Source organism: Agelaius tricolor, unplaced genomic scaffold, assembly GCF_023055355.1.
Source record: "Agelaius tricolor isolate 1412-34295 unplaced genomic scaffold, bAgeTri1.0.p SCAF_5, whole genome shotgun sequence".
Lineage (NCBI taxonomy): Eukaryota > Metazoa > Chordata > Aves > Passeriformes > Icteridae > Agelaius > Agelaius tricolor.
Genome location: NW_027269265.1, coordinates 10,781,084 through 10,806,844, shown reverse-complemented (window position 1 = coordinate 10,806,844; position 25,761 = coordinate 10,781,084). Strand labels below are relative to the sequence as shown.

At 38.7% G+C, this 25,761-nt stretch overlaps 1 protein-coding gene across 11 annotated transcripts in view; it reads right to left on the bottom strand.

Annotated features, from left to right (window-relative positions):
* Window positions 1–25,761, bottom strand: part of CDC42BPB (CDC42 binding protein kinase beta) — a 91,345-nt gene that overhangs the window by 42,462 nt on the left and 23,122 nt on the right. For all 11 annotated transcript variants that reach the window (XR_011679102.1, XM_071426392.1, XM_071426391.1 and 8 more), the window contains exons 2-4: window positions 20,120–20,211; window positions 7,750–7,833; window positions 4,082–4,177 (exon numbers count right to left, since the gene is read on the bottom strand). Coding sequence is in view for 10 of the 11 variants with exons in the window: in XM_071426392.1 (XP_071282493.1) it covers window positions 4,082–4,177; window positions 7,750–7,833; window positions 20,120–20,211 (272 nt within the window). In the remaining variant the exon portion in view is untranslated. The remainder of the gene's footprint in view (window positions 1–4,081; window positions 4,178–7,749; window positions 7,834–20,119; window positions 20,212–25,761) is intronic.

Here is a 25,761-nt window from a genome sequence, read left to right as displayed (position 1 = left end):
CCTATGATAAAAAAAACCCAAACAAAATATGACAAAAACAAAGAAGTAAATCAGGATGAGTTTATTTCTGTCTTAACTAGTATCACAAAGAAAATGATCTAATATCCCCAAAACTGGTGCATGTTAACGACTCTTAAACTGAAAATTTCCAAAGAATAATGAAAGAAAAAAAAAAAAGTATAGTTAAAATCAATATTTGATGCAGCTTAGTCTAAAATATACATTTTAGTACTTTTTTAGTTAGGGTACCATTTCAATACTACTCATTGTTCCTGAAGTGGTACTTATCACATCAACATCTTCAACCACTCATCTTGGCACATTCCACACCGTGGGTGCATAACACAGCTGGCAGGAGTCTGATGACACTGAACATTACTATACCATACATGGATGCCCACAACAAGCCAAAAGCACTGTCAAGCCAGAGGCACTAGAGTGGGAAATTTAACAGTCAAACATTGGTGTGCTTTTGAATGTATTTCAGCGAAAAAGTAAACAGCCTCCTAGGCCAATCAGGCACCATCCCATCCATGGAAAGGACCAATACTGATAGGATACATGAAGGAAAAGGACTCAGGCATGCCATTTGTTTCTCATACCACAAAACAAGGATTATGTTTGAGGTATTTCTTAGCAATATCCACCTAAATCCAGACCATCACTTCAAGTATAATGACTTCATCTAGTACTACCAGTCTTGAGCCACTTTGTTCCATGCTTCCCAAGATGATTTGATATGTGGTTTTAAGACTAACTTGGCTTATTCTGGAATTAACTTTTCAAAGCCATCATCTTATTTTTCTCCTCAAAGTAAAGCGACCTAGAATCCACTGTCCCTGCCACAGATCCATCTTCCATGAGGGAAACAAATTTAAGATAGAAATGCAAAGAACATGAAGTGCAATAATAGCCATTCCTCACTATCTTTTGGATTAAAAGAGCAACTCCAAAAGCCACAAGTTTTGATATTTTTCTCTATTTTATTCAAATTACTGCTTAATCTGATAAGCAAATTGCATCATTTATGTTGAAATCAGTCTGTGGGTATTGCTCCAAGGAACTTTAAACATGTACTGAGCACTGTACACACTTGACACTTATGTTTGAAAACAAAATGCTACAGACAGAAACCATCAGTCTTCTAAAAGGGATATTATCTTGAAGTATTTTCTCTCAAATTCAAGGCAAAGAGGCTTTATAGAACCTTCTGTGGAAAGTGAAATATCTTCTCTGTCAGAGACAGGGTAATGCACTTCTGTCAGCTCCCAAAGCATTTATAACTCAGCAAGAACCCGGGTGACCCATGAAGGAAGGCACTTGGATCACAGAAAGATGCTGGTATCTCATCTTTGAGGAAGCAGAACTTTACTAATCTTTCAATTCAAAATTATCTGCTTGCCAGGAGGTGCTTCTCCCTTCTTATGGGGTTAAAATAAAAGCTATTCTGATGTTGAAATCTCACAGTAGTGCATTTCTTCCAGGGAAGTGACTACATTGAACGGTGAGAGTAGTTAGGAATCAAAGGAAAAAAGGATATCAAAATACTCTCATGAGTACCCAGAAGCCTTTGAGAGGCTGACAGCAAGGAAATACACATATGCCCTTTTTCATCAATGAGACTGGGAAAGAAAATTAAGAGATCGGGAAGGAAGAGATGGAGAAGTTCAAGTTCCATGCAAGTTCTCAATATTCATGGACTATGTTTCACTTACATCATATCTGCTTCAGCTAAATCACCAAAGGCTGATTTAACCCATCTTGACATAGGCTGTCTCTTATGAAAGCTTTTTAAGAACCAGAAGAAAGTTATGCAGCATTTCCATGTAATGTCATTTAAGAATTGGCTGATTAGAAAACAGTAATGAATGATGCATTAACTTGAAAGATTTTAAAACCACAAGAGCAGAACCAGAAAATGAACTCCAGAACATATGTATTTAATAGAATTTTGTATTTCTTGCTTAAATAGAAGTTCTGCTTTATCAAATGCTCTGTTAATACTAAAGGCAGAGAATAAAACTAAGTACTTTTAGACTCTCCAAAGGCAGGTACTACTTTTCTATGTTAGTATCTTACTTTTTCTTTGTCTCATTCTGAATCCTTTATCATGCAGCCAGAGGAGACAGAGAACTAGGTGGGAGAAAACACAAGGCTCTCCCTCTGCTCAGAGTTAGCTTATGTGGCTTTGCAATAAAGAATCATTAGATATAATGCACAAACATCACTGGGAGAAAATACTGAAACCTAGAGATTTCTCTTACAGATGACTAGGGTGGAAAACCAAGTTCTGTTGTGTGTTCTTGCTTTGTTCTCAGCTTTGTATTCCATTCTGCAAGGACCGTGGATGAAGAGCACAGCTAAAAAGTAAACAAAATCTGCCCAGGCTCTGTAACAAGGCAGCACTCTCCATGATGAGGAAGAATGTAGCTATAAACATCTTCACGCTCCAAAGAGAATTGAACAGAGATCTCTTAGGCCCTGGACAAGTACTAGATGGGATGGAAGAGAACCTTCTGTCCAGCTTTTTGGATGAATTGATTTCTTGATGTGTTTCACGTTTTCTTCATGCATCATTTACAATGGTGACTGAGATGTGGATCCACTCCATCTGTGAGCACAGACACTTCCAGGAGATGGTTTCTGAGTAACAGACCAAATTGGAAGGCAGCACCTCAGCACATGCAGGAGCAGATCTCAGGCAAGCTGGGAATCTGCTGACTTTGGCTGCTAGGCAGAACTGTTGTCTTCTTAGATACTGGATCTTAAATGAGATGTCTACCTTCTGCTGTCAAGTGAAACTTCAATATCTAAAAACCTCTGGGAACTTTGGGAAAAGATTCCCCCTCTGTGCTGTCTTTGCTCTTGCTTGTTATCTCACACAGCTAACAATTTTTCCTTAGGTAGCTCCATTCTTACAAGCTACTTGGAAATACAGAACAGAATGTTTTTATGCAAGTCTGAAGGTTGCTTCTGTGAGAATTTGAAGCTACAAGCTGATGTGAAATCATGAGGCAGTGCTAGAGACAACTAAACTGCCAGAGATTGAAAATCTGGACCTATCACAAATCATTCAATGGAAATTAGCCTGTAAATGAGGGCCTAAGATGTGACTGCTTATTTTCCTACTATGTGCTTGTTATTCTAAAAATACTCCAAACATGACATACGAATGTGTTTTTTCTCAGCATCGGTGGAAATGTCTGAGTATTTACTAACTCCTGCTGAACTCCTTGGCAGCCTTTTATAAATACATTTTTTCTTATTCATAGTCATGATTTGCTATCATGCTACTAAAGTATTAAGAAGGTGGAAACTTTCACACTCCAGCTATGTCAGATGTTACAGAAACAACAGGTTTGCAAACCCAGCCTGAAGCAGCCACAAGGAAGCTGCATGGTTCAGTATATTGCAGAATAATGGGGCTTTACTGACTTTGCTCCTAACCAGGACTCTGCTGTATTCTGTGACTGAAGTAAACAGGTTTGTATGTCACAGTTGTAGTAACCAATCATAAAGAAATGTCATAGGAGTACAGATTTTATAAGTATTTGCTAAAGTCTCTCAAATTACTGAGATGACCAACCAATCTGCTGATTTAAAGACATATTTTATAGGAATACTTTCAAGAAATAGGCTATGTTTTCCCCTAAGGATTTTAAAACACCAAACTTTTAAATTACTTTTGCCTGTTTAAAACAAAATCTTGCTTTAAAAGACATTATTAAAGTTTAAAATAAAATATTTCTTACTTCCACAGAGTTAACACATCTCAGATTACTTAACTGCAACCTTATCCAAAATACTAAATTTGAACATGGTATTTTTTATGCAAAGAGAGATTAGTTAATTTAAGATGCTTAACTAAATCTCTATATACTACAGTCTTCACAACTTTCTCACTCTCCTGGAGTTACAGTCAGTCCCTTTGAAGTTTTGCTTCAAGGAGAAAACAAGAATGTTGAAACACTGCTGTGAGGCATGAGGTGGACGGATTTAATGCACTAATATTTTTTAAATATACCAAAAATAAAGTTCTTTCACAACCCAGAGCTTTTATTTACTGATGAATCAAACATACCAAATAGTTCTCGTCTTGAAAGGCATAGTGCAATGTAGTAATCCACTGACAATCTCCATTCACCAAGACATTTCTCTCCTCTCGGAAGCAAGCTGTCTAAAGGAAGAGAGGGGGAGAAAAGCCATTGTCAACAACAACAAGTAGTTTCCACAGGATGAATATATATGGATGTTTTATGGGATTATTTCAAATTACTGAACAGAGGTCTCTATTCATTGGGATTCAGTCTACACAAGTGACATGCCAGGGAATCTCTGCAGGTTTTAGGCAGGCATTCAGTCACTCTAATCCTGACTGCGACTTTAAAAAACAAAACCAAACCAAACCAAAAAACCCCAAACCAAATGAAACCCCCCCTCCCCAACCTCCCCTCCCCCCAACAAATCCCAAAAAACTCCACACCAAAACACAACACCCCCAACACCAAAAAGCCCACAAGCCAACTCAAGTCAAAGCTAAATCTCTGTTTTATAAAACATTTTTAAGTCAGAAAATAGTAACTTGTCACTACCATCTGTAGCAGAAAGATAATGGCTCTAGGAAAGTAAGTCTGATTCTTCTGATAAAGACTTTTATGAAAACAGTTTCATGTATACTTTTTTTACAGTACAGTCCCAGTTCCAGACACTGCTAATACACTATGGGAAATAAGCAGATTTTACTATTACTGTCTTATCTTTGTCCAGTATAATATATATTTTTATTTTCAATAATCCTTCCCCAACTTCAAACAGCACACTGCAACACTTCATAGAAGCAAGCTCTGTGTAACAGGTTTTCTCAGCATCTTTACATAAAACCAACTTTCATAAACTTCAAGAGAGTTCTCCCCAGTAAAAATATATTAATGTTTTTATTGGATCAGAATTATCATGAAACAGACCTTGGGACTCTTCTACTACTCTCAATCCAGAGAGGCATTATTTGGATATTTGACAGCTACAGATTGAGGTGTTTGTGTTCTAGACATGAACTATTTTTTTTTAGTCATTGCCACTTCTTCAGATGTCTTAGAAAATGTACTATGGAAATGTGCATGGGAAGCCCAAGCCTTACCATATACTGACTGCACCTTACAAATGTATCTCCAACTATTTTCCCTTCAAAGGAAGCCAAATTCAATCTACAATTTTACTGAAGAAGACCATGCTGTGGTCACATTGTAAATTAGTAATCACTGGTGCAAAGAGAAGTAAATTGTAATTAAATGCCAACTGAGTGGTTTAACGGTTTATGAATTCAAGGCCAAAGCAGCGCTCTGCAAAAAAGGCTGGCAGCTCCAGCAGCTCCAAGTAATCCTATCCCCTTCCCACAGCAGCAGAGCATTGCACTTCTCAGCTCTCCTGGCACCACGATGTGAGGAGGCTGCCAACACACAGAACTAGTTTGTTTATTTTTGAAGACATCAGTCCCTTGATCCAGTTCACTGTGCAACCTCAAATAGCGAGGGAATGTTATGAACACTGAAAACCCAGCAATGCTGCTGAACACTGCATCTTGAATTCAGAGCATAAAATTCTCCTCCTCTGCTTACACCAGCTTAAAAGGCCTTGAGACGTGACTTGAAAAAGCATGACAGGCTACCTAATCAGCCAGTCAGGACTTATTTGGAACTGTCAACAGTAATACACTAATGACTTTGTATTTTGCTGTGAGAACAACGCATACAAATGGTCCTTATCAACATAAATGGCATGCCTATTTTTGCTTCTAACCCATTTACGGATGTCAGGTGATATTCACTAATCTTTATTTTATTTTAGTGGCTTCCAACCATATGGGATTTTTTTCTTGCAGCTAGTACATGAATAAGCAGTATTTTGCTAACTTGTTGCTACGTTTTATGTCATGCACAACAAACATAAAGCAGTGTAACAACATGCTTTCTAACCCACTCATAATAATAATGATAATATTTTTATATAATAATAGGTGAGGTGGGTTAATAAAATACTTGAAGTCTGCTTTTTCAGTGGAACTCTCCATTTAAGAGGCTACTGTATTCTTGCAGGCTTCATTTTAAAAATGAACAGGTTTTACCACATTTGGGAAATTTTTAACATCCAGATGTTGCATGAACTTTATATGCAGGATGCAATGTCCTGCTTATCCAGAAAAGTCAAATCAAGCAAGCAAACTGATCAGGAAAACACAAAGTAGTTCTGCAGAGAAGACAGTTCCTTTATTGTCCTTTGTAGATGGGGAAAATCAGCAGAGAGAAACATTTTTTTGACTGTTACTTTTCCTAAGTTTGTCTTGGGAAAACTATTGCTCATTATACATCCTTTATGCCTGCCTGAGAGGATAAGACGAGTTAGTTGCATGATTAGAACACAATCTGTAAACAGCTGTCTTCTCTACATGCAAAAGCTGCATCTACTTAGGCCACTTAATGAAATCACTTTAAAAATGACTGAAGTAAGGCAGCATAGCTGTATTTCCATTTGAGTTTGGGAGACCCCTGCAAATATTTGTGTTTAAAACAATTCTATACTGACCAATGAATTAACACAGCTGAAATCTGCATAGAAAGGGCACCAAATTTCCCTCCTCCAGGGAAAGGCTTAATGCAAAACTGCTGATGCAGCACATCCCAGGGTGTGAAATCTCCTGTCAGCTCAAAGGAGAGCCGGGTGGCAGTGGCTGCTGCCGCCTCTAAAGCGCTGCATGGATGGATGGATGGACAGACTGTGACTAAATCAAGCAAAAGGCAGTGGTGAAGAGGGGCTTAACAAGAGGGAGGAGATTCTGTCACAGGAAAAGGCCTGGCACTGACTCACTGAAAGGAAGGGAGGGACTAGGAAGGGCAGGCTGGGGGGAGGAGGTGTCAGGAAGGGGACAGAAGAATGGGACAGGGAAGGGTCAGCAAGCTCAGACCTCAGCAAAGCCACTCCTGCTTGCCCCTTAACAGAACTGCTGCAAGTCCTGATGCAATACATGTCTTTTCTCTTCAAATCTACTGCTCATTTATCTGCTAACTTACATAATATTATGTATGTGCCATAAGGTTTTCCTCTACCATGGAGGAGTATGTATCCTAGAAATACCTATCCTAGAAAGCTCTTCCCACTGTGTATTCTTAGTATTCTTTTCCTAATGTGTGAATTTACATTTACAGAATTTGTTGTGACAGTGTACACCTCCTTTCTCCAAAACACCCCTTCTTAAACAGATGTTACCTTCTTAACACGTTTTGTTTTACAATCTGAATCTGATCCCAAAATATTTAGTTATAGTTTTACTAGCTATATAAATCCTGTTACATACTGTAGGATGCAAAGCTCCTTAATGGATATTTCTGAATGAAGAGAAGAAAGACTGTTTTCATAACATTTTTGTATACAGCTGTGAATGTCATAGTAGCACCAATCTCAGCTTTCATGTAGTCTTTAACTTGCCTTTACTGTAAACAAAAATCTGGCCAATAAATTCGGGTAAGAAATAGGGCAGACTGTCTGGTAAATGAATACACAGTAATGCTGAGAACAACAGATGCCTGGAAGGGACTGTCAGACTTGATTGCATTAAAACAGCTTAAGGGGAAAAAAAGAGAAAAGAACGAAGCTCCTATGCTCATGAAATAATTCTTCCTAATCTGGAAGAGTTTCAATGTAATCTTCCTAATGTAATTTTAAAAATTCTCTGTGTTAAAAAACAGTATTACTTACCTCTGCCCTTTTAAGCATTTCCCATTTATTTAGAATTTTCATTGCATAAATGCGCTCTGTACACTTCATTTTAACAACTGCAACCTGAAAAATTAAGATATCTTTAACAGGAGCATGGTCAGAAAAATACAATATTTAAAGAGATCAATACTCACACAAAAGCATGGTCAGAGAAATACAGTTTTCAAACAGTTTAATTTCACAAATCCATAAAATAAGTTACTAAGGAGTATTCAGTGATCAACTGCCATATTGATGAACTGCAGTCTGAGTCTTGGCTCCTTCTGTATTCCCCCAACATTACTATGTGATTGATGCACCCTGTGTGGTCAAGAGCTCATGATGAAGTACATGGGGGATGATACAGGAGGAGCATGAAGCTTTTCATATGAAGATGTGCAGTAAAGCTGCATTGTTTCCCAAGAACAAGTGGGGCTTGTAGTCATGCCTGCAGCCAGTGGGGCAACATTTAAAAGGGCAGCCTGAGAAAACAAGAAAGGCTGCTGTCAATAGAAATACACTACATTTGACTAATTTGTTTTCACATTTCAGGTCTCAGAAACTTGAAAGATATTTGCAAATTAGCATGCTTTTGTGTGCCTTATGCAGATATTTTAAAAGAAAAAAAATATTCATTTATTTATTCACCATTTTGCTTACATCATTTTACTATGCATGTTGTGAATTAGACTTGCTTACACTCATCTATTATGAACAGTAGCTCTGCACACAGCTGTAAATGGAAGAAAAAAACAAGAATACAAAAACTTCAAGGCTTAGGAATGCAAAGACTTTATTTTGACCAAGAAAATGTACTGTCATTGACCAAAGTGAATGAATTCTCAAAGACCAAAACTAATTCTTCTTGTGGTAACGCCATAATTTCCATGTTCTTCCAGCTGGCAATAGAAAAACAGGCATCATGACTAACACAGCAACATTTTCACAGGACTATACATGGACTGCTTGAATATTTCTACTGCTATTTCTACTGCTCCTCAGCTCATCTCTATTTCAGAAGCAGAAAACCAACCAGCTTTCATTGCTTCCAACAGAGCTCTGAATAGCTGTGTGAAAAGGAATGACATCACCTCGCCTCTTCTGTTGTTTAAAAACTCTTATCTAGAAAGGATTCAGCTACAGCAGCTTTAAGAAGCTGCTGACTATAGAAAAAGGTTGGAATAATGCATCAAGCAGAACAACATCATAAAAAGTCCTAAGTCTTGAGGAGGGACGAGGGAAATGTAGTATCACCCTGCACCTTACCAGCAAAGAAGTTCCAAGAGAGGGGCAGGGAAACTACTGCTTCTCCAGTAACACAAGAACAGGAGATTAACACAGACACCTCAGCCTGCAGGTACATAGCTCAGCCCTCCCCACCTCAGAGAGTGAAGTTCCACTCACCAGGTCATGTAGTGGGTGACAGCACCTTGCACAAACCTGCACAGCCATGTAACAGACACATAGCTCTGAAAAAATGTACCCACTGCAGGAAAGACATGGGAATCTGGCCCTGGAAAAGGTAGAGCTGGGAAAGGTACAGCACTAAGAAGCAGCTTCTCTAAGTGAAGCAGAATATCCAGAGCTACATTACAATCCCAGTGTCTCCTGGCCCACAACCACCTCCCACTGCTCCTGCTGCGGGGGAAGGATGAGCAAGACGAGAAAGTCTCAAACCAAACACACGAGGTTCCTTGGCAAGTATGAAAACTGCTCAACTGACCTTCTGTAATGGCCTTAAATGTAAACAGCCTTTCTCCACTTTTCATCACACTTAAAAGTCATTGTAAAAACCTCTCTCTATACACTTAATTGGGTCATTACCCCGATCCAGCTGAAGGCACGCTGTAAGTCAAACAGCGCATTAAAAGCTTTGAGAAACTGCAAGATGCTGACATTACCCACTACACTTTTTAAACTGTTCCAGAGAGAAGATGGTGACTCAGGAAATGCCCACAGCTCCAGTGCAGGGACAGGGACAGAGCAGCACCAAGGTTACCTGCTGCAGGAGAGGTTACCTGCTGCAGAGGAATGAACCAGCACTCTGCAGCAGATGCGCTTTGCAAGCGCAGCTCTGTGAGCCCCGGTGTAGCAACATTCAAGTTTCATAACACCACAACACTAGAACTGCTCAGCCCTTTGAGTACAAACACAGTGCACAAATCAGAACCCAGATAGGCGTCTACTGCACTTCATCTAAGGCCATCACTGTCCAAAGGCATTGCAGGATATCACAAGTTTGGAGCATGCTCAAGTGCTGAGGAGCAATGGAAGCCTGGCATCACAGAGGGCAGGCACAGCTGAGGATCTGTGTAAATGTTAGAACAAAGTGGCAAATGAAACAGGCCTGGAAAAGAAGAAAGGAAAAGAAGAAAGGGTGCCAAATCTGTAGGACTTATTTAGCAATTCCCCAGTCACCAACTATATTAGTGCTATTTATTTTCAACTGAAAAGACTGCTTTAAAAAGACCAATTTAAACTTTCTGGAGGAAGATAATTGTCTTCTGTGGAAGAGAAAGTATAGTTCATAAAAAGAAAGCTGACTCATATTTTCACATTAAGTGGTTATCAAGTTATGGCACCAGTAAACACACCGCTGCTTTACTTATAAGGGTGACAGTGGGACAGCTTCTCATGTCAGCAGAAAAATTCATTGAACCACACAGCAAATTAGGTAATTCCCCATGAATTTTATCTCTGGAAAGAAATCTTAGGACTGCTGAAGATATCTCAAAGAACTGACAGAATTTTTGCCTGATTAGACCTGACTCCTCAACAAATTCAAATAATTAGGATTTTTTAAAAAGAAAACAAACAGAAGAGCATAACCCAAACTTCATTGATATTTGAACTGAAACAGGGAAGCACAAATAAAATAATGCCCTGATAAACTCAGTGCTATTATAAGGAAGAATACTGTTACAATACTGGAAAAGATCCTTTCTTCCATAAAATACCTCAGCATTTCCTTGAGTTACCCTTCTTTTACTTTCCTCATCAGGTGGCAGCATTTCTAAGTTTACTTTTGTCATATAATGCTTCGTCTCCTTCTGAGACATTGCAGTGGAGTTGTTTTTTCTTTTATATTAATTCTTCCTTCTCTGACATACCTCAAATTCAGTTACAATAACCAGACTGACCACTTTGTGAGATCAAACAGAGGCCTCTCACACTGCAGTTGTGCAAAGCATGCAAGATGTCTGGTTTTAAATATGATGTTTTTTATCCTACATACTGATCCACCACATCTACTAATGTAAGGAAAAACCATTCAGTTGGTGTTCAGATGTATTCCAAAGGACATAGATTTGTACACTGCTACAAATGCCTGCTTTAAGAACAAAAGCACTGTTTCCATCTTCAGAGTTTAAAAGTTTAGTGGCTGAACAAGTGCTCATGTTAGGCACAGACAAGGATTTAATATTGGTTTTCACTCTCCATTTCTAAGCCTAATAGAATTTGCACTGTACTAGTAGTTAAAAAAAAAAAAGAACAAAAAAAAGAAGTATGCTAAGAATAATGAAAGGAAAAAATGTACAAGCAGAGGTATGATAAAACAGCTTCTCAAGAAGAAGATTTAATAACCTAAAATATTCCAGGCCTGGAAGAGGTAACAGCTATGACAGACACAGGAAACCATGAATGTCATGGAGAACATGAACAGAGAACAATAATTTACCACTTCTCATAACACAGACATTTAAAAGCATCAAATTTAAAAAAAAAAAAAAAAGATAAGATTAAGGAAGTACTATTGTCACAAAAAAAGTTCTGGAACTCAGCCACAGGCTGCTGTGGCCACCTACGTATTCAGAAAGTATTTAAATATTTAAATACAGACATACTTAATAGGTGAGTAACACACACTGCAGTGTGGGCCTCAGTGACTACTGACCCCCGAGTTAGAGGGGTGGCCTGGGGACTCCCTGAACCCTCAGCCACTGGAAACTGTGAGGATTCAGCTTTGCTCTGTTCTTAGATTTTTTTCCTACACTTCTCTACCTGGCCAAAGGGGTGGGACATGGGCTAACCAACCACCTTTAATGCCTGTGTCAAACTAAGGAAATTAAAATTTATTCCCCATTTGCATCTCATAATGCCAGATTGGAATGCAGAATCAGGGGGGTCAAATGCTCAACAATCACAAAGCAGTCTGGTAGATATTTAAGTGGTTCTCTTTTATTAAGTCTTTAAAATGTGACAAGAAAAAATTGCAGGTGCAAGTGTCTCCCCAGCACTGCAACCTCCCCTTCAGTATGGACTGATCACCATCTGATTTGATTAGCATCACCATGACTTGTCATGCTCAAGACTGAGGCAACAGGAAAACTGCAATAAAGCTCAAGTATATTTCCTCAAGGATTTCAGAAAGCCTAATGAATCCTAGTGCCTTCACTTCAACCAAGTTTTGACATATTTATGTAAAAAAAAAACCAAAAAAACAACAAGTGGGGCTAAGGCATAACTGAGACCCATGTGTGGTAACTACAAGCCACAACACCCCATCAGATTTGTATTGCTTCTGCCATCCATTTCCTTGCCATATTTTGTGTCTCAAAGCTCTGCTTCACTTGCAGTGCAATAAAATAAAAATAAAGAACCAATATAGCTAAAGTAGCTTTCTAGACTTCAGCAAGAGTTAGTATTTTCCTTCTTGAATTGTTTTATAGGAGTATTTTGCTATGTTTTGATCTTCAAAACCCACTCAATACTGACATTTAGGGCTGCACTGTGCAAAGCCATTCCAGGCCAAGTTCCACCTTTCCCAGTGTTCCAATGAAATCTAGAGGGTGCAAATCTGAGCCAAATCATCCTCTACAGACAAGACAGAACTTCCCAGCACTGTACTGTGCCCTCTGAGTGACACCATCATCATTAGTAAGCAGCATCGAGTTACAAATTTTATTTTATGTAAATGGTAAGTATGGTGCAATAAAGTGCAGAAATCATTTAAATATAAGACTGGCTTTCCAGAAAACAATTAAGACAACTAACAAATCCTTCTTAAAAATCATGCTGGCATTAATTTCAAAGCAAAGACAAAAAACTCGCTAGGACACTACTCATGTTCATGGCACCTTAAACTTTCAGGTAGAATTTATCTTTAAGGACTGGACCTACAGGAATAAGGTGAAACTGGACTGCAAAATGTTCTCCACCGAAAAGAAGAGGAACACAGACTTACAGGTGATAATACTTGTGCAAACAGCTCATAATGGCAGGTAGTTAAGAAAAAAGGCAAACTGAATCTGGAATTCACAGGCAGATACACACCACTGGGGATGGGTAAACATTACTGCCTTGCAATACAAACTCTCTGGAAACCCCACACACAGCCACACCTCAGAAAAATAAACTTCATCTGGAGCAGGTGTTAGAGGACAGCTGAGGTGATCAAGAAACTAAATGCTACTGTGGGAATAGAAAAAGCCTTACTTGCTAAAAAAAAAGAAAATATAAAGTGTACATTATTGTTATTATTCAAGGCCAGGGTGGATGGGGTTCAGACCAACCTGGTCTAGTGAAAGGTGCCCCTGGCCCATGGCAGAAGGGGCTGGAACGATATGATCTTTAAAGCCCCTTCCAACCAAAACCATTCTATGATTCTATCAAAAAATAAAATTGGAAGGAATGGCATCAATAAAAGTGGATGATAAAAAATCTCCTTAGTCTAACAGACAATAAAATTACATGGATAAAACAGTGTAAAATACCATGAATTAACCTTTGACGGGAACTTGGAAAGGCTTTAGACATTTGAGGAGAGATTTTAGTCAAGCCTTTCAACTGGGAGAAGAGACAAAATGTCATTTCAGATGTAAATAATTTACCCGTAATGTCTTATTACCAGATTTATAATTGAATATTACATTCATTTCCTTTGGCTAAAGCTTGTTTATGCCACATTTACTCTACTATTTCTGTCTCATGCTATTGATACCCTGCACACCAGCTACTGCAAAAAACACTGCAGCAACTACTTTATCCTCCTGACACTTTCAGATAGGAAAAAGTCTTTGATATATACCTCATTAGTTGATAGTTTTAATACTGCATCTTTGAGGAAAAACTGGTCTGGGCTGCTCTATCAGTTTTTTTTTTAATGTCTATTTTACATATAAATTTAAAAACCAGAGTGTCTTTTGATAGAGTTCATATGCCATGGCGCAGATTTCCAAAGCAAAATCAGATTTTTTTGAGCATGCAGTGTATATCTTCATGTTGTGCAAATAAGAAATCCCTCACAAGTCCCAGCCAGAAAGACTCTGCAGAAGAAGAATAAAGGCCCCAAATAGCACCTAAGCTGTTCCCTCAGGGCCGGGGGGTTTGCAGAGACAAATGTCTGCTCTCACAGCAGCACCACAATGAACTGTGTCTGTGTGTCTCTGGCTCCTTGCAACCTGCCTGTCTCCATAGTTACTTGGTGCTGCCACACAAACACACACCGAGCTGGGGAGGACTGAGATAGCAACCAGCTCTTTTGAAGCATTTTCAAAACAAAGCAGCTTCTTTCTTCATCCATTTCCACAGCAGAAAATAGCTTGCTTTGATTTAATTTTTTCATGAAGAGCATATTAAAGAAAAGCAGAGCTAATTAAATACTTCTTTTGCATTGTATTCTGAAGGCTTTGACTCTTTGAATAGTTGAAGGAAAAGTGTCATATGTGGTGTGCAATACTTTGGAATTCTGTTAATCTACAGTGTAGGAAGGTACTGTCCCTGCTGGGCACCTAACAGCAACCACCATAGCTCTGAATAGGTGAGACAGCCTTAATTGCAGTCCATAGGCTCCCTGTGCCCCAGGTTAATTTCTAGAAGTGCATCAAAACACTGAACTCAGTACCCTACAGCTGTGATTCCAAGGTGGAGAGGGCACAAAGAGCTCTGCCTCTCATTGCAGAGCACGACTGACCACAGGAAGGTCTGCTTTTACATATTCCCTTCTGACTCTCACTGCAAGCTCAGCCAGTATCTCTCTCATTAGAAACCACATCAGTGATCAGAACCTGTGGTACACAGGGTATCAGCCTTATTCTCTCTCAGCCATTATTTTCTTCTGGAAACACATTTTTCTGTCTGTTGATCCCAGCTGAGACTGTGACTAAGCATCCTGAGTTGAGGTGACGTATTATTACCAAACACTACACAGATCAAGTCTGTGCACAACAGCATTTACATGAGAAGGTATTTCTAATCCATCCAGAACAGTAATACTTAGGTGGGGCACATTAAGAGTTTTAGTTATTTTTGTGCTAAGCAAGACCAAGCAGTTCCACCCTTCTGCTGGAACCACAGTAAGTATTGCTCATTCAAGAAATCCTTGCTAACAAACAAGGGAAGGAAGACAATTGTTTCAGTCCCACACTGCCAAATTTCCAGGAGGTGTCAGCCACGTTATACAATCCAAGTTCTCAAACAAGGTACATTTTGACTCATTCTTCCTTCAACAACTGCTCTTTGACTGGAGTGTTTGTCTACAGCAGTGTGCCTAAATGGTCATTTACACAAAATCAGGACATGTGACCTTAAAGACATACAAGCACATTATTGAAGGCAGATGAACCTTGCAAAGAAGCACATGCAAGTGTTTAGAGCCACAGTCCCCATACAGTGTCCTCTTCCTATCCCTCTCAGCCTGCTTGCTGTAAGCACCATTGCTCCCAGTTCATCTGGCATGTGCAGCCAAACACCAAACACACAGGAAGCACTTCTCAGGCTGGCCTGAGATTCCCAGTAAGCACCATCCCACCAAGCCCAGGTTCTCAGGACATCCTTTCATTTCATGTAACGGTCCATGGTGTTTCTAGATGAAAGGAATAGTCAGGCACAGGCAAACTTCAAACCACAGCTCAACTGCTTTTTGGTTTCTTTGTTGTTTTGGTGTGGTTTTCTAAAGGTTGAAAATCTGAAAGTTTTGCATTCTATGCTGATATTCCTTAAATCTCCTAAAGATTGTATTTTCACTTCTGTGTAGTTTGCAGAAGTGATTTTTACTCTTGTGTAGTTTGTGTGTTTTCTGTGTAGGTCACAAAATACTTCATGCTACACAAAATACTCTTTCTTGTCTACAAACACAGATTTCTACAGTCATTTTATTAATAGAAACCAGAATTAAGATAACAGAAAACCATTTTACTTCTGAATTTCTTTCAGGGGGCTCTTCACTTATTATTAGTTTTGCTCCCTGTGGAGGTTGTCCCTCTGTACAAGAGGTACCTGCCTGTATGACCCAGAAAATGAAAGACTAAAAGTAACACTGGGGCACTCAGCTGGGTATGGGTACATACCCAGGCAAGTACAGCCTAGAAATGAGGAAGAACCATGAGCACTTTATCCTCCTTCTAGCATTTCAAATTATAAGCTATTATAACTGTCACACACTCAAATACCGTGTAAAGCTTTTCTTCCTAACTATGAAACTTCTGAAAAAAAAAAATTATATTCTCAAGCCAGTGACTTCCTGAGTCAGAGCCTTACATGCTGCTGTAAGAAATATGCAGACATTCAGTTCTCCCTGACTGCAAAGTGGCTGGCTTCCTTTATGTGAAAGGAGAAGTCCAGCTGGCTACAGAGGAAATCTCTAGGCTCTAAGCTAGACTGTTTCTCCCCTAGCATAATAATGACAATTTAACAAACATTTTTCTCTTGCTTTCTCAGACATGCCATGCTACAAGAACTTTCATTAAGATGGTTTTGCATTGGGTTATGTTCTCATATTGCTGGAAAAAGTGTAAAGAACCAAGCTGAGTTCTGCAAAGGAGAAAGAAAGAAAAAGGTACTGACATGCCAGTACAGATGTGTTCTGGTGATTATATCAATCTGCCTTAGATACTGATTTTGCAGTTGTGTTCACAGGGATAAAAGCTCCCATGTGCTCTCAATCCTCTTTTTGGTCAAATACCACGTTTCCTTCCTTGGCTTACATCTTTTCTGGCAAAAATTGACCACTGATCCTGACTAGTAACTAATATCATGCTTTTATTTTGTTTGAACTGTATTTCTTCAAAGCTACTGATTTATGCAAAAGTTCTTTGGGAAGAATAAAGCCCCTGGCATTCTCCAAAAAACCCAAAGAAGCTAAACTGAGAAGAATGGAATGTAATTTTCATCCTTTTTGAAGTCTACCTTGTTTAGCTGTTCAGTATTTAAATTAAACTACTTCATTCTAACAGGAATATGTTTAGTTTAATTCTGAATAATTTATTTATATATTTAAACAAATATTTTATAGGTATTCTTAGAATGTATTTTTAGCACATAAAGCCCATCAAGTAATTTCCAACATAGTTCCCATGTATGTATGAAAGTATTATGGAAAAATTACTCACAACTCCTCCATTCAGCTTTCTCAAGTGTTGTTTTATACAAGTCAGATGCCACCAGTTCCTTTCAAGAAACTACATTTCATTTTCTTATTATGGAATGTCAACCTTTACATAATTACTATTTTATAATACCTATAAAATCTGGCAGTTATAGCAGTGTGGTATATACAAGGGTCAAAGGATTCTTTCATAAGCAAAAAGCACAAAATATTCTGTGGCAAGAGGGACTAAAGTATAATGAACTTAAAATCAATGATTCCTGTAAAATTTAAACTGATCAAAAGTTTCAAGCTGCTGCAACTATAAATGAAAACTTTTCCAGATAAGAGATTAACAAGATGTGATATTGACAGGTAACTGACACCAGTGACTCTGTGAGCACTCACACCTCCAACAGAAGGATGAAATGAAGATATTTCTCATTTCACTTCTGCAAAATTTCATTTCCACTGGGGGGGATGGGATGTGTGAATTGCTTTTGTAAAGATCCATACTTTTCCAAATGTAAGAGTATGAAACACATTGTTGATTCTGGCACTCCAAACACTATTAAACAAGTTTCCACTCAGCATTTGTATCTTTCATGCACCTTAAGACTTTGATCCAAAGCTAAGAAAGGTCATCCCACCAAATATAAACTGAAGTCTCTTGAAATGCATATAAATACTTCATCTGCTGTTGTACTGTGATTTCCAGCTGGTCAATTCTTTAAGTAGAGAAGAGCATCTTTTGAAAAAGAACAGAACAAGTACTATGGAAAACAAGCCTTCCTTGAATATTGTACTGTGGGAAGGCATTCCCAACACTGACTCCATCTGCAAGTCACTATAAAGGGCTCCCATTCTTGATAGCCAAAGCAATCACAAGCCTAGTTCTGAAAAGATCCAGAAACCTTTTCTAATCCTGCCAAAAGACAAACTGCCAAAATGCTAATCTAAAATTCTTTAGATATCAGTGGTCACAGCCACTATAGCAAGTCATTTGGCACAGCAAGAGCAGAACAACATCAAAGTATCCTGTGCTGAGCCTTCCCATCTATACTGTATGCAGCTCAGGAATTTTGTTTCTGACTGTATCTACCCTGATTTCCTGGACCAAACATGCTTTGAAGCTGTTAGGAGAGTCAAACCCAGTGATTGATTCTTATGCACTCCTTGGATCCAAAAGGCCATTTGGTGCACACCTGGAATGGAGGTTTTGGTTAGTTTCCTCCAGAAGAAACCCAGCTCATGGAGAGTAAAATTCTCATGCAGTTGGTGAGGGCATTTAAAACTGTGCCACTGCTTTGAATCAAAACCCTAACAGAGAGGCAGACAGGTACCCACTACTGTCTTAATTCTTTAGGCCTTTTATCTACTCATAAATCTTCCTCCTTAGACTTCTTTTCTGGACTAAGTTTGTAGCTCTCAGTCCTCCCTTAGACTAACCTATGTATTTCCAATTATTGCTTTTTCCTGACAAACTTTTTACAGTAACTTCTTTTTCTCTAAAATTCATGTTCAAATAATACGCAAGTGAATCACTCAAATGAAGTAAGTGATATTCATGCAGTATTTCCATTACTCTCAGATAACACTTCCTTTTTTGTAACAAATATTGCACTCATCAAGTTCAACATCCACTAGAAAGTGAACTTCTGTCTTACAGGGCAAGATGTTATTGCTAATCTGGACATTTTATTAAAATGCTCCTTCAGCAGCTGTGTTCATGATGATTACATGTAAACTACATATAAACTACATGTTACATTAGATGATGGTACACATGAAGACTACGAAACACATAGAAGAAGAGATATTCTTGAAACATTAATTTCTGTCTTAGGTGACCACTTTTCTCAAAAGCAGATTCTGAAATAAAATGACATGGATATAAAGTCATTACTTCACCCACTACCAAGTGCATATGCACACAGAAACCTCTTTGTTTTCTGAAGTCAGGGCAAGTAGGGTCCTGGTGTTTCTCTAGCTGAGTTTCTGATTGCCCTCTGCTACGCTGTCCCACATTCAAACCCTACATAAAAGAGTTTGAGGTGTCCAGAGCACACCAGGCTTGGAAGGAATGCCTGGCAGGGCAGAGTCCTGCTCTCTGTGGAGACAACAGGAATGGGGATCAGGAAGCTTCTCCTTAGCCACCAGCAGCAGAAGGTGCAGCTGAGTGCTCATGGGCTGAAGTCAGCCACTAATGGCAGTCTCTGCATTTCACTTTAGTGTGGCACTACTTCAAAAACGTTTCCTGAAAGAAATAGAAAGTTTTTTTACTTCTAGAAATTCTCTAGTTAATAACCTTTTTTGCTGACAGCTATGACTTTAGTTACCTGTTCTTAAATGCTGAAAAGGTTGTCTTTGAGGTCCTCCCAAAGCCTTGGGTATCCTATGCCTGCTGTCTGTGAATGCTTTTGCCAGTGGCAAGCCCTACCAGGCTTGTGTGATTGATGAGATTTTCATCAAATATATTAAGAAGTTAAGCTTCAGTCCAGGGTCCTGGGACTGGCGAGTCCTCAAAACACAAGGCGTTCCTATCATCCCAGCATGATTCAACTTGCTGTCCAAAAAACAGATCCAGCAGCCTTTGATCTTCAAAGATGACAGGGAACAGCCTTTGAGGCGGCCAAATGCGTCTTTCTGCATTACCAGATTGCTACAGAGACAGGCAGATGGGTGGAGCAGCCTCCACGCTCCTAACAGCAGCAGCCCAGCTCTGTGTTAAATTAGAGCAGCAGTGAGCACTACATATGGCAAGTGGAGAAGGGATCCCAAATTCAGCTGTGCAGCTGCTAGGTGGGACCATCCTGCTCATTCAGTCATCCAAGAGACACTTGCTTGGCTACACTGAAGTCAGAAAGCCAGTCACAGAAATGGCACACCTGGACACTGAATAACCTGTTTCAAAGGGACCTTGCATTAGGTACCTAGCTATATTCCACGTTTGGAAGTATTTTAGCGTATCTGTGTGAACCTTTTGTCCTAAAGTCAACTGTAAAAAGAAATCAGATGCACAACTGATGAGTTTTATTATTACAACTGAAAGTTAAAATCTCTTACCTCTCCAAATGCACCTCTTCCAATCACTTTTATAATTTCAAAGTCATCTCGATGGAGTTGCATTTCTTTTACCAATTTTGTAAATGGTTTTGCTGTTTAACAAAAAAGAAAAAAGAAAAGTCAATTACAAAGAGAAACATCGCAAGCCAACTCATAAACTGGAGTATTTAAAAGTATTCATTGCATACCCAGAGCAATAGCAGATTTTCTTTTTCAACTATTAAAACTACAGAGAGGGAAAAAAGCTAATTACACTATTTAATTAACAATTAAATTTTTTTTAGAAGTTCAATTGCATGAATGCTTCTGCCTTGCTGCTAGTAAGAACATAGAGCAAAGTGGTCTTTCAGAAGGATTTCCCTCCCTTTCTTTAGGGTTTTGTGAATCAGTGAAGGACCACGTGAAAGGGAGAGCTCACTCATTACTGCTAAACCCCATGGACAATCTGTCCTACCCTGCAGACACTAGATTAATTCTCTTCTAAGTGGAGTGCAGCTTTACTTTTTATTTCAGCTAGTACCAGCTAAGGCTTTAACAACCCAATCTCAAGAGATAGCTGTCTCTACTCAACAGCAGCAAAACCATTTCCCACAAGATCTGTGGCTAATTTAAGGTTTTTACTTTGAACTGTCTTTTCTGCTAAGCAACATTCACCAGATCTCAATTAGACCAAGTAGTGAAGGAAGGGCTGCAGTCTAGAAAGATGTCAAGTGATTAACTAACTTATTTTGTTCTGGTGGTCCCACATTTCTCAAAGTATTTGGTGGATAAATTCCACTATATCTGTAGATCCATCAGTTTTCTCTTCTCCAGATCCCATCCAGAATACTTCATTTATTTCTAGCACATCACAGCATGTGGTTCATTGTTTAGGTAGAACGTTTGTTACAAGTCACTACTCTGAAGACCAGATCAATAATGAAAACCAGTGGTGTAAGTGCAAGCAAAGTGCACAAGGATGAGTTTGCACAAGCACAGCTGCAGTTTACTCTTCAAACTAAGTACAAAAGGATTGCTGCTCTTCGCCTCATCACAAACACTGTTAGACTAAAAAGACCAAAGTTTTCCAATATGTGTATTTTTTCCTATCTGCAACTGAATAAAACATCACAGAACTACTACTTGTAATTCAGCCCAGACTCCTGTTTTTCCTCACCTTACATTAGGATTAAGCTAGTAAGTTATAAGCCAAACAGAATTCCTGCAAGAGGGGTCACTACCTTAATGGTGTATTTCAGATGCTAACACAAAGAAATCAAACCTTACAACCACACAGAGGTACAGAAGTCTGAACTGGAAACTGAAAATTTCTTTATGAAGTCTAACCAAGAATGCCTGAAAACCTCTCAGCAAAAAGCCATTAACTGCTACAATAATGAAGAAACAGCTGTACTGAAGAACAGTCATGCTGCTGCTTTGTATTTAGGAGGGTGTTACTGAAAAGGCTTCCTCCAGAAGTAATACCCCTTTTGAAACTGAGAGTTTCTTGTCTATCCAAAGTATGAAATTTAAAGAATGAGACACTGCTAGATTTTCTGCTAGACTCCCTGTTTCAGCTGGGCAGAAATGCTAATCACACTTTCCTCACCAGAAGGGCACTGAGACTATGACCTCAAACCCAAAATAATTTCCACTGAACCGCCCCAGCACCAGCACCTCAAACCAGTTAGAGATCTGTACCAGTCCAGTCAGACACCTGTACAAGCACAGTACACAGCTGTCAGCACTGGTATTATCAACTGTTTTGCAAGGTTCTCACACCTCCTTCCCATCAAATGAACACAGATGGAGGAAACACAACTGCAGACAAGAAGTAAACATGCAAGCTCCTCTATTAAGGGTTTGCTACTACAGAATGCTGGTCATTGAACTAATTTTGCAGAACAACAGCTTCTGTTACTAAAATTCAAGGGGAAATGAAATCTAGTATTTATTTGTAGAGGGCATTAACCCAATAATAACTTTTGTTTTAAATAAATAGCAAATTTTAGCAGTAATTCTACTAAGAAAACAGAATATCAAAACTAGAGAATCACAGAATGATTTGGGCTGGAAGGGACCTTTAAGATCATCTAGTTCCAATCCCTCTGCCATGGGCAAGCACACCTTCCACTAGACCAGGTTGTTCAGAGTCCCATCCAACCTGGCGTTGAACACTTCCAGGGATGGAGCATCCACAACTTCTCTGGGCAATAAAATAATTGCTTTCAGTATTAAAAGCTCTGCTGCTGTAAATTGATCACAAGCAACTTTCAAAGCCAGGAGACACAAACCTAGTAAGTTCAAGCTGTCCTGTACACTCAAAAAAATTCCCAAACCCTTATATCTTACATTTCTGCTGACTGGTGACAAAATATTTTATTATTTCATCTACAAATTTCTTGGAAATTTGGAAGTGCACTCACTTGGAAGTGCATCAAACTTCACACCACTAAAACTGGAATTCAGTTTAGAAATGTGTAAAGTATATAAGAGCAAGTTAGTTTGATTCGTTTTGTATTTTAATATTAATAAATACGTATTGAGCAGAGCACATATTTAAGTTTCAGTAAACAGAAGAAATAGGGAAGGGCATTATTGCCGTCTTTCTAGAAATTGTATTCTTGAAGAAGGAAGGATGAGCAGCCATCATTTTCTTGACCAACATTTTTGATAAAATCTACAAGAGTCCTAGGCTGGTCCTGCTTTTTCCAACTCAATTGGTCAACTGAAGCACTGGTTAATAAAATCAATTGGTTTAACATATGTAAATTAAAATAAATATTCACTCCTAGAAGGAAGTTACTGTTTTTACAAACCATTTGTGCACTTAACTAATGTTTGCTTTTAGTATTTAGCAGGTGTTGGTGTTCAGAAATACTGCAGATTCAGTGGTCTCTGTCTTAGAAAGCACTAAACACAAACATTTGAATGTACAGAAAAATTTTAAACTTGGCAGGACTTCCCCTGAACTGGAAAAATTCTGAGTCTTTGTCAAGGAATCTAAGATTCCTTAAAAGTAAATTTAACTTGAAACTAAAACTGGGTGTCAAGAGAATGTAATGATCACAGAGACTACAACAGCAGTTACAGAACAGATCAGAGCTCAGAAGAGGCAACAGACCAGTAATTTATTTATTTAAAATTATATATACTTTATTGGCATTTTGAAGTAGAACCCTATTTACACCAGGATGTGAACTGTTGCATTTAAGTACTGGATTCCACAATTTCTATTTCTTAGTAAGTAAAATCAAAAAATATTTCCAATTTGGATTCCTGCAGTTGTCCCAGGAGGCTGCTGTTCCTCAACTGTAAATATACTGATCAGTAGCATGCACAGAACTGGCAAAATTGAGTGAGGAGAAACTTGCACCAAAAAGCATCAGAGACAGACTGTGCTTGCCAGAACAATGCCAAATGATTTATCACTACCTAACTGGTAAAGAGAGATACAGCTTCTCCCTTTACATACCACTATTTGATAAACAGGGAACTCAAACCAAACTTATCTCCATATACTGGAATGAATAATTACTTTTGATCCTAATACTGAAGGCAAAACTTATGATCTGGAGTTGATTTAATCCTTAATGAAAAGATTTCATCCTGGCAAACAGGCATTAGCTGTACTGGGGGTTTTGTTGGCAGTGATTACTGAATTTTGTTATATATACACACTGTTGTCAGGGTAACATTAGCTGCAAGTAATTGCAAGAGTTTGTTTATTCATGACTGTGAGGATGTAATAAGAATTTGGGATAGACATTCCATGAGCAGCATCTTTGTATGCACCATTGCCTTTTCTCTCAAGCTGATTTTGCATTATTGTACTTATGTTGTTTGGAAGAAGGGTGTTTTCTATAACGCCAGGCAAGGAAAAAAACCAACCCCAAACAACCAATTTTCAGAAGCCAAGTAATGTATGCTCTGAAGAAAATAATACAAAACAGTAACAGTTGATGTTTTGATTCCTAATGAGAAGTGAAATGCCAGCATTTATTTCCTCATTGAAAACCAGGGTACATGTGAAAGACATAATTCTCCACACACCAATTCTATTCTGATCATATTCTCCTCTTCAACTGATAGATGGATATTTTGTTTACGCAAAAAGAAAACATAAATTTTAATGATTTGAAAACATAATTTAAATGTTTTACTCACAGGTAAATAGGTTTGTGATATAGGTTTGAGAGCTGGTGCATCTACACTGCAGTCAATGTGTATTATGCCACTAAACAGAAAATATTTGGAGGCAGTTTCAGAATGACTGAAAGCTGCAGGAAATGCCAGCAGAGATGATCTGACACAGCAGACTGGGCTCTCTGCACTGCTACCCTAAGAATGGCTGCATCCTGGCCTCATATGTCACATTTCCTCTCATTTCTGAAAGCAGGTCAGGGAAGGATGCCAGTGTTATCAACATCACCCTCAAAAAATAATAGGTCAACTCTTCCCACCTGCAATGTGGTTAAAAGTGAGAAGTGTCAAGGTATGTTTTGAATTTCTACTTTCTGTTCATACTTTGGATCATTCAATTTATGTCAGTAATTTACCATCTGGAATCACAAAAGCTAACACCCTTACACTGCAATGGGCAAAAGACAGCTTGCTGGATTACGATCACTGCTGCTTCAGTGGTGGAGTTACCTCAGGATTCTTATTTGAGGACTCGTCCAAATTTTGTTGGCCAGTACAAATTTCCAGAAATTCACAAAACTCACTTAGCTGAAGCTGCCAAATGTTCAAGAACACCTGATGTTTTGTACCACTGGCAGTTCCAAGTTTTAAATAAATGTGACAATGGCAAGAAAATAATACAGACTCACAATTCATGTTGAAAGGGACTAGCTGGTCTCTAATCCAATCTCCTGCTCAAATCACAGTCAAGACTGATTTCAGACCAGGTTACTCATGGTTCTGCCTGGTCAGGTTTCAAAAACTTCCAAGGATGGAGACTCCATGGGCTCTGTGGACAACCTATTTCTATAACAGATTGCTGACACCAAATAGTTTCACAGTTGATGCTGTAAGTGATTTGGGGTTTAACTCATTATATAACACGATAACAACATTCAGGTGGATCTACCCTGAAGGTATGTCCAAACTGTCTGGTCAGACACAAGTTCATCTGCCACCATGCTCCCTTTATCTCCTCATTCCCTCTACAAAACATTGTGGTAGGAAACTATGTGAATTGCAAAATATTAATGTCAGGGAAAAACAAAATGACGCAGATAACTGTCTGTGGAGCCATGCTCCCACCAGGCAGATCCAGTATTTTATTTAAGATGTTTTCTTTGGAGGAAGAACATGAAAGAGCAGCAAATTTTACCATTTCCCTCAGCCATCCCTCAACTTACATTCTAGAAATCAAGTAACTTGTGTGCCCTTTGTGCACTCTTTTCAAAGAAACAGCACTCCTATGATATTGCTACTAAAACAGCAGGCTGGCAGGTTTAACAAGTTAGTGCTTGTATACATGTCTTGGGAGATACCCACACCCAGGGAGCCCCAACCTGCTTACTAAGGTGATAAATACCTGTTACAACCCACACTTGAGTTTTAAAGAAGTAGAATCCTTTTGTATCAGATTGTGAAATTTCACCTGCATTTTAGAAATGCAAATTTTTTTTTATTCTTCCATCCTATGCTGACTC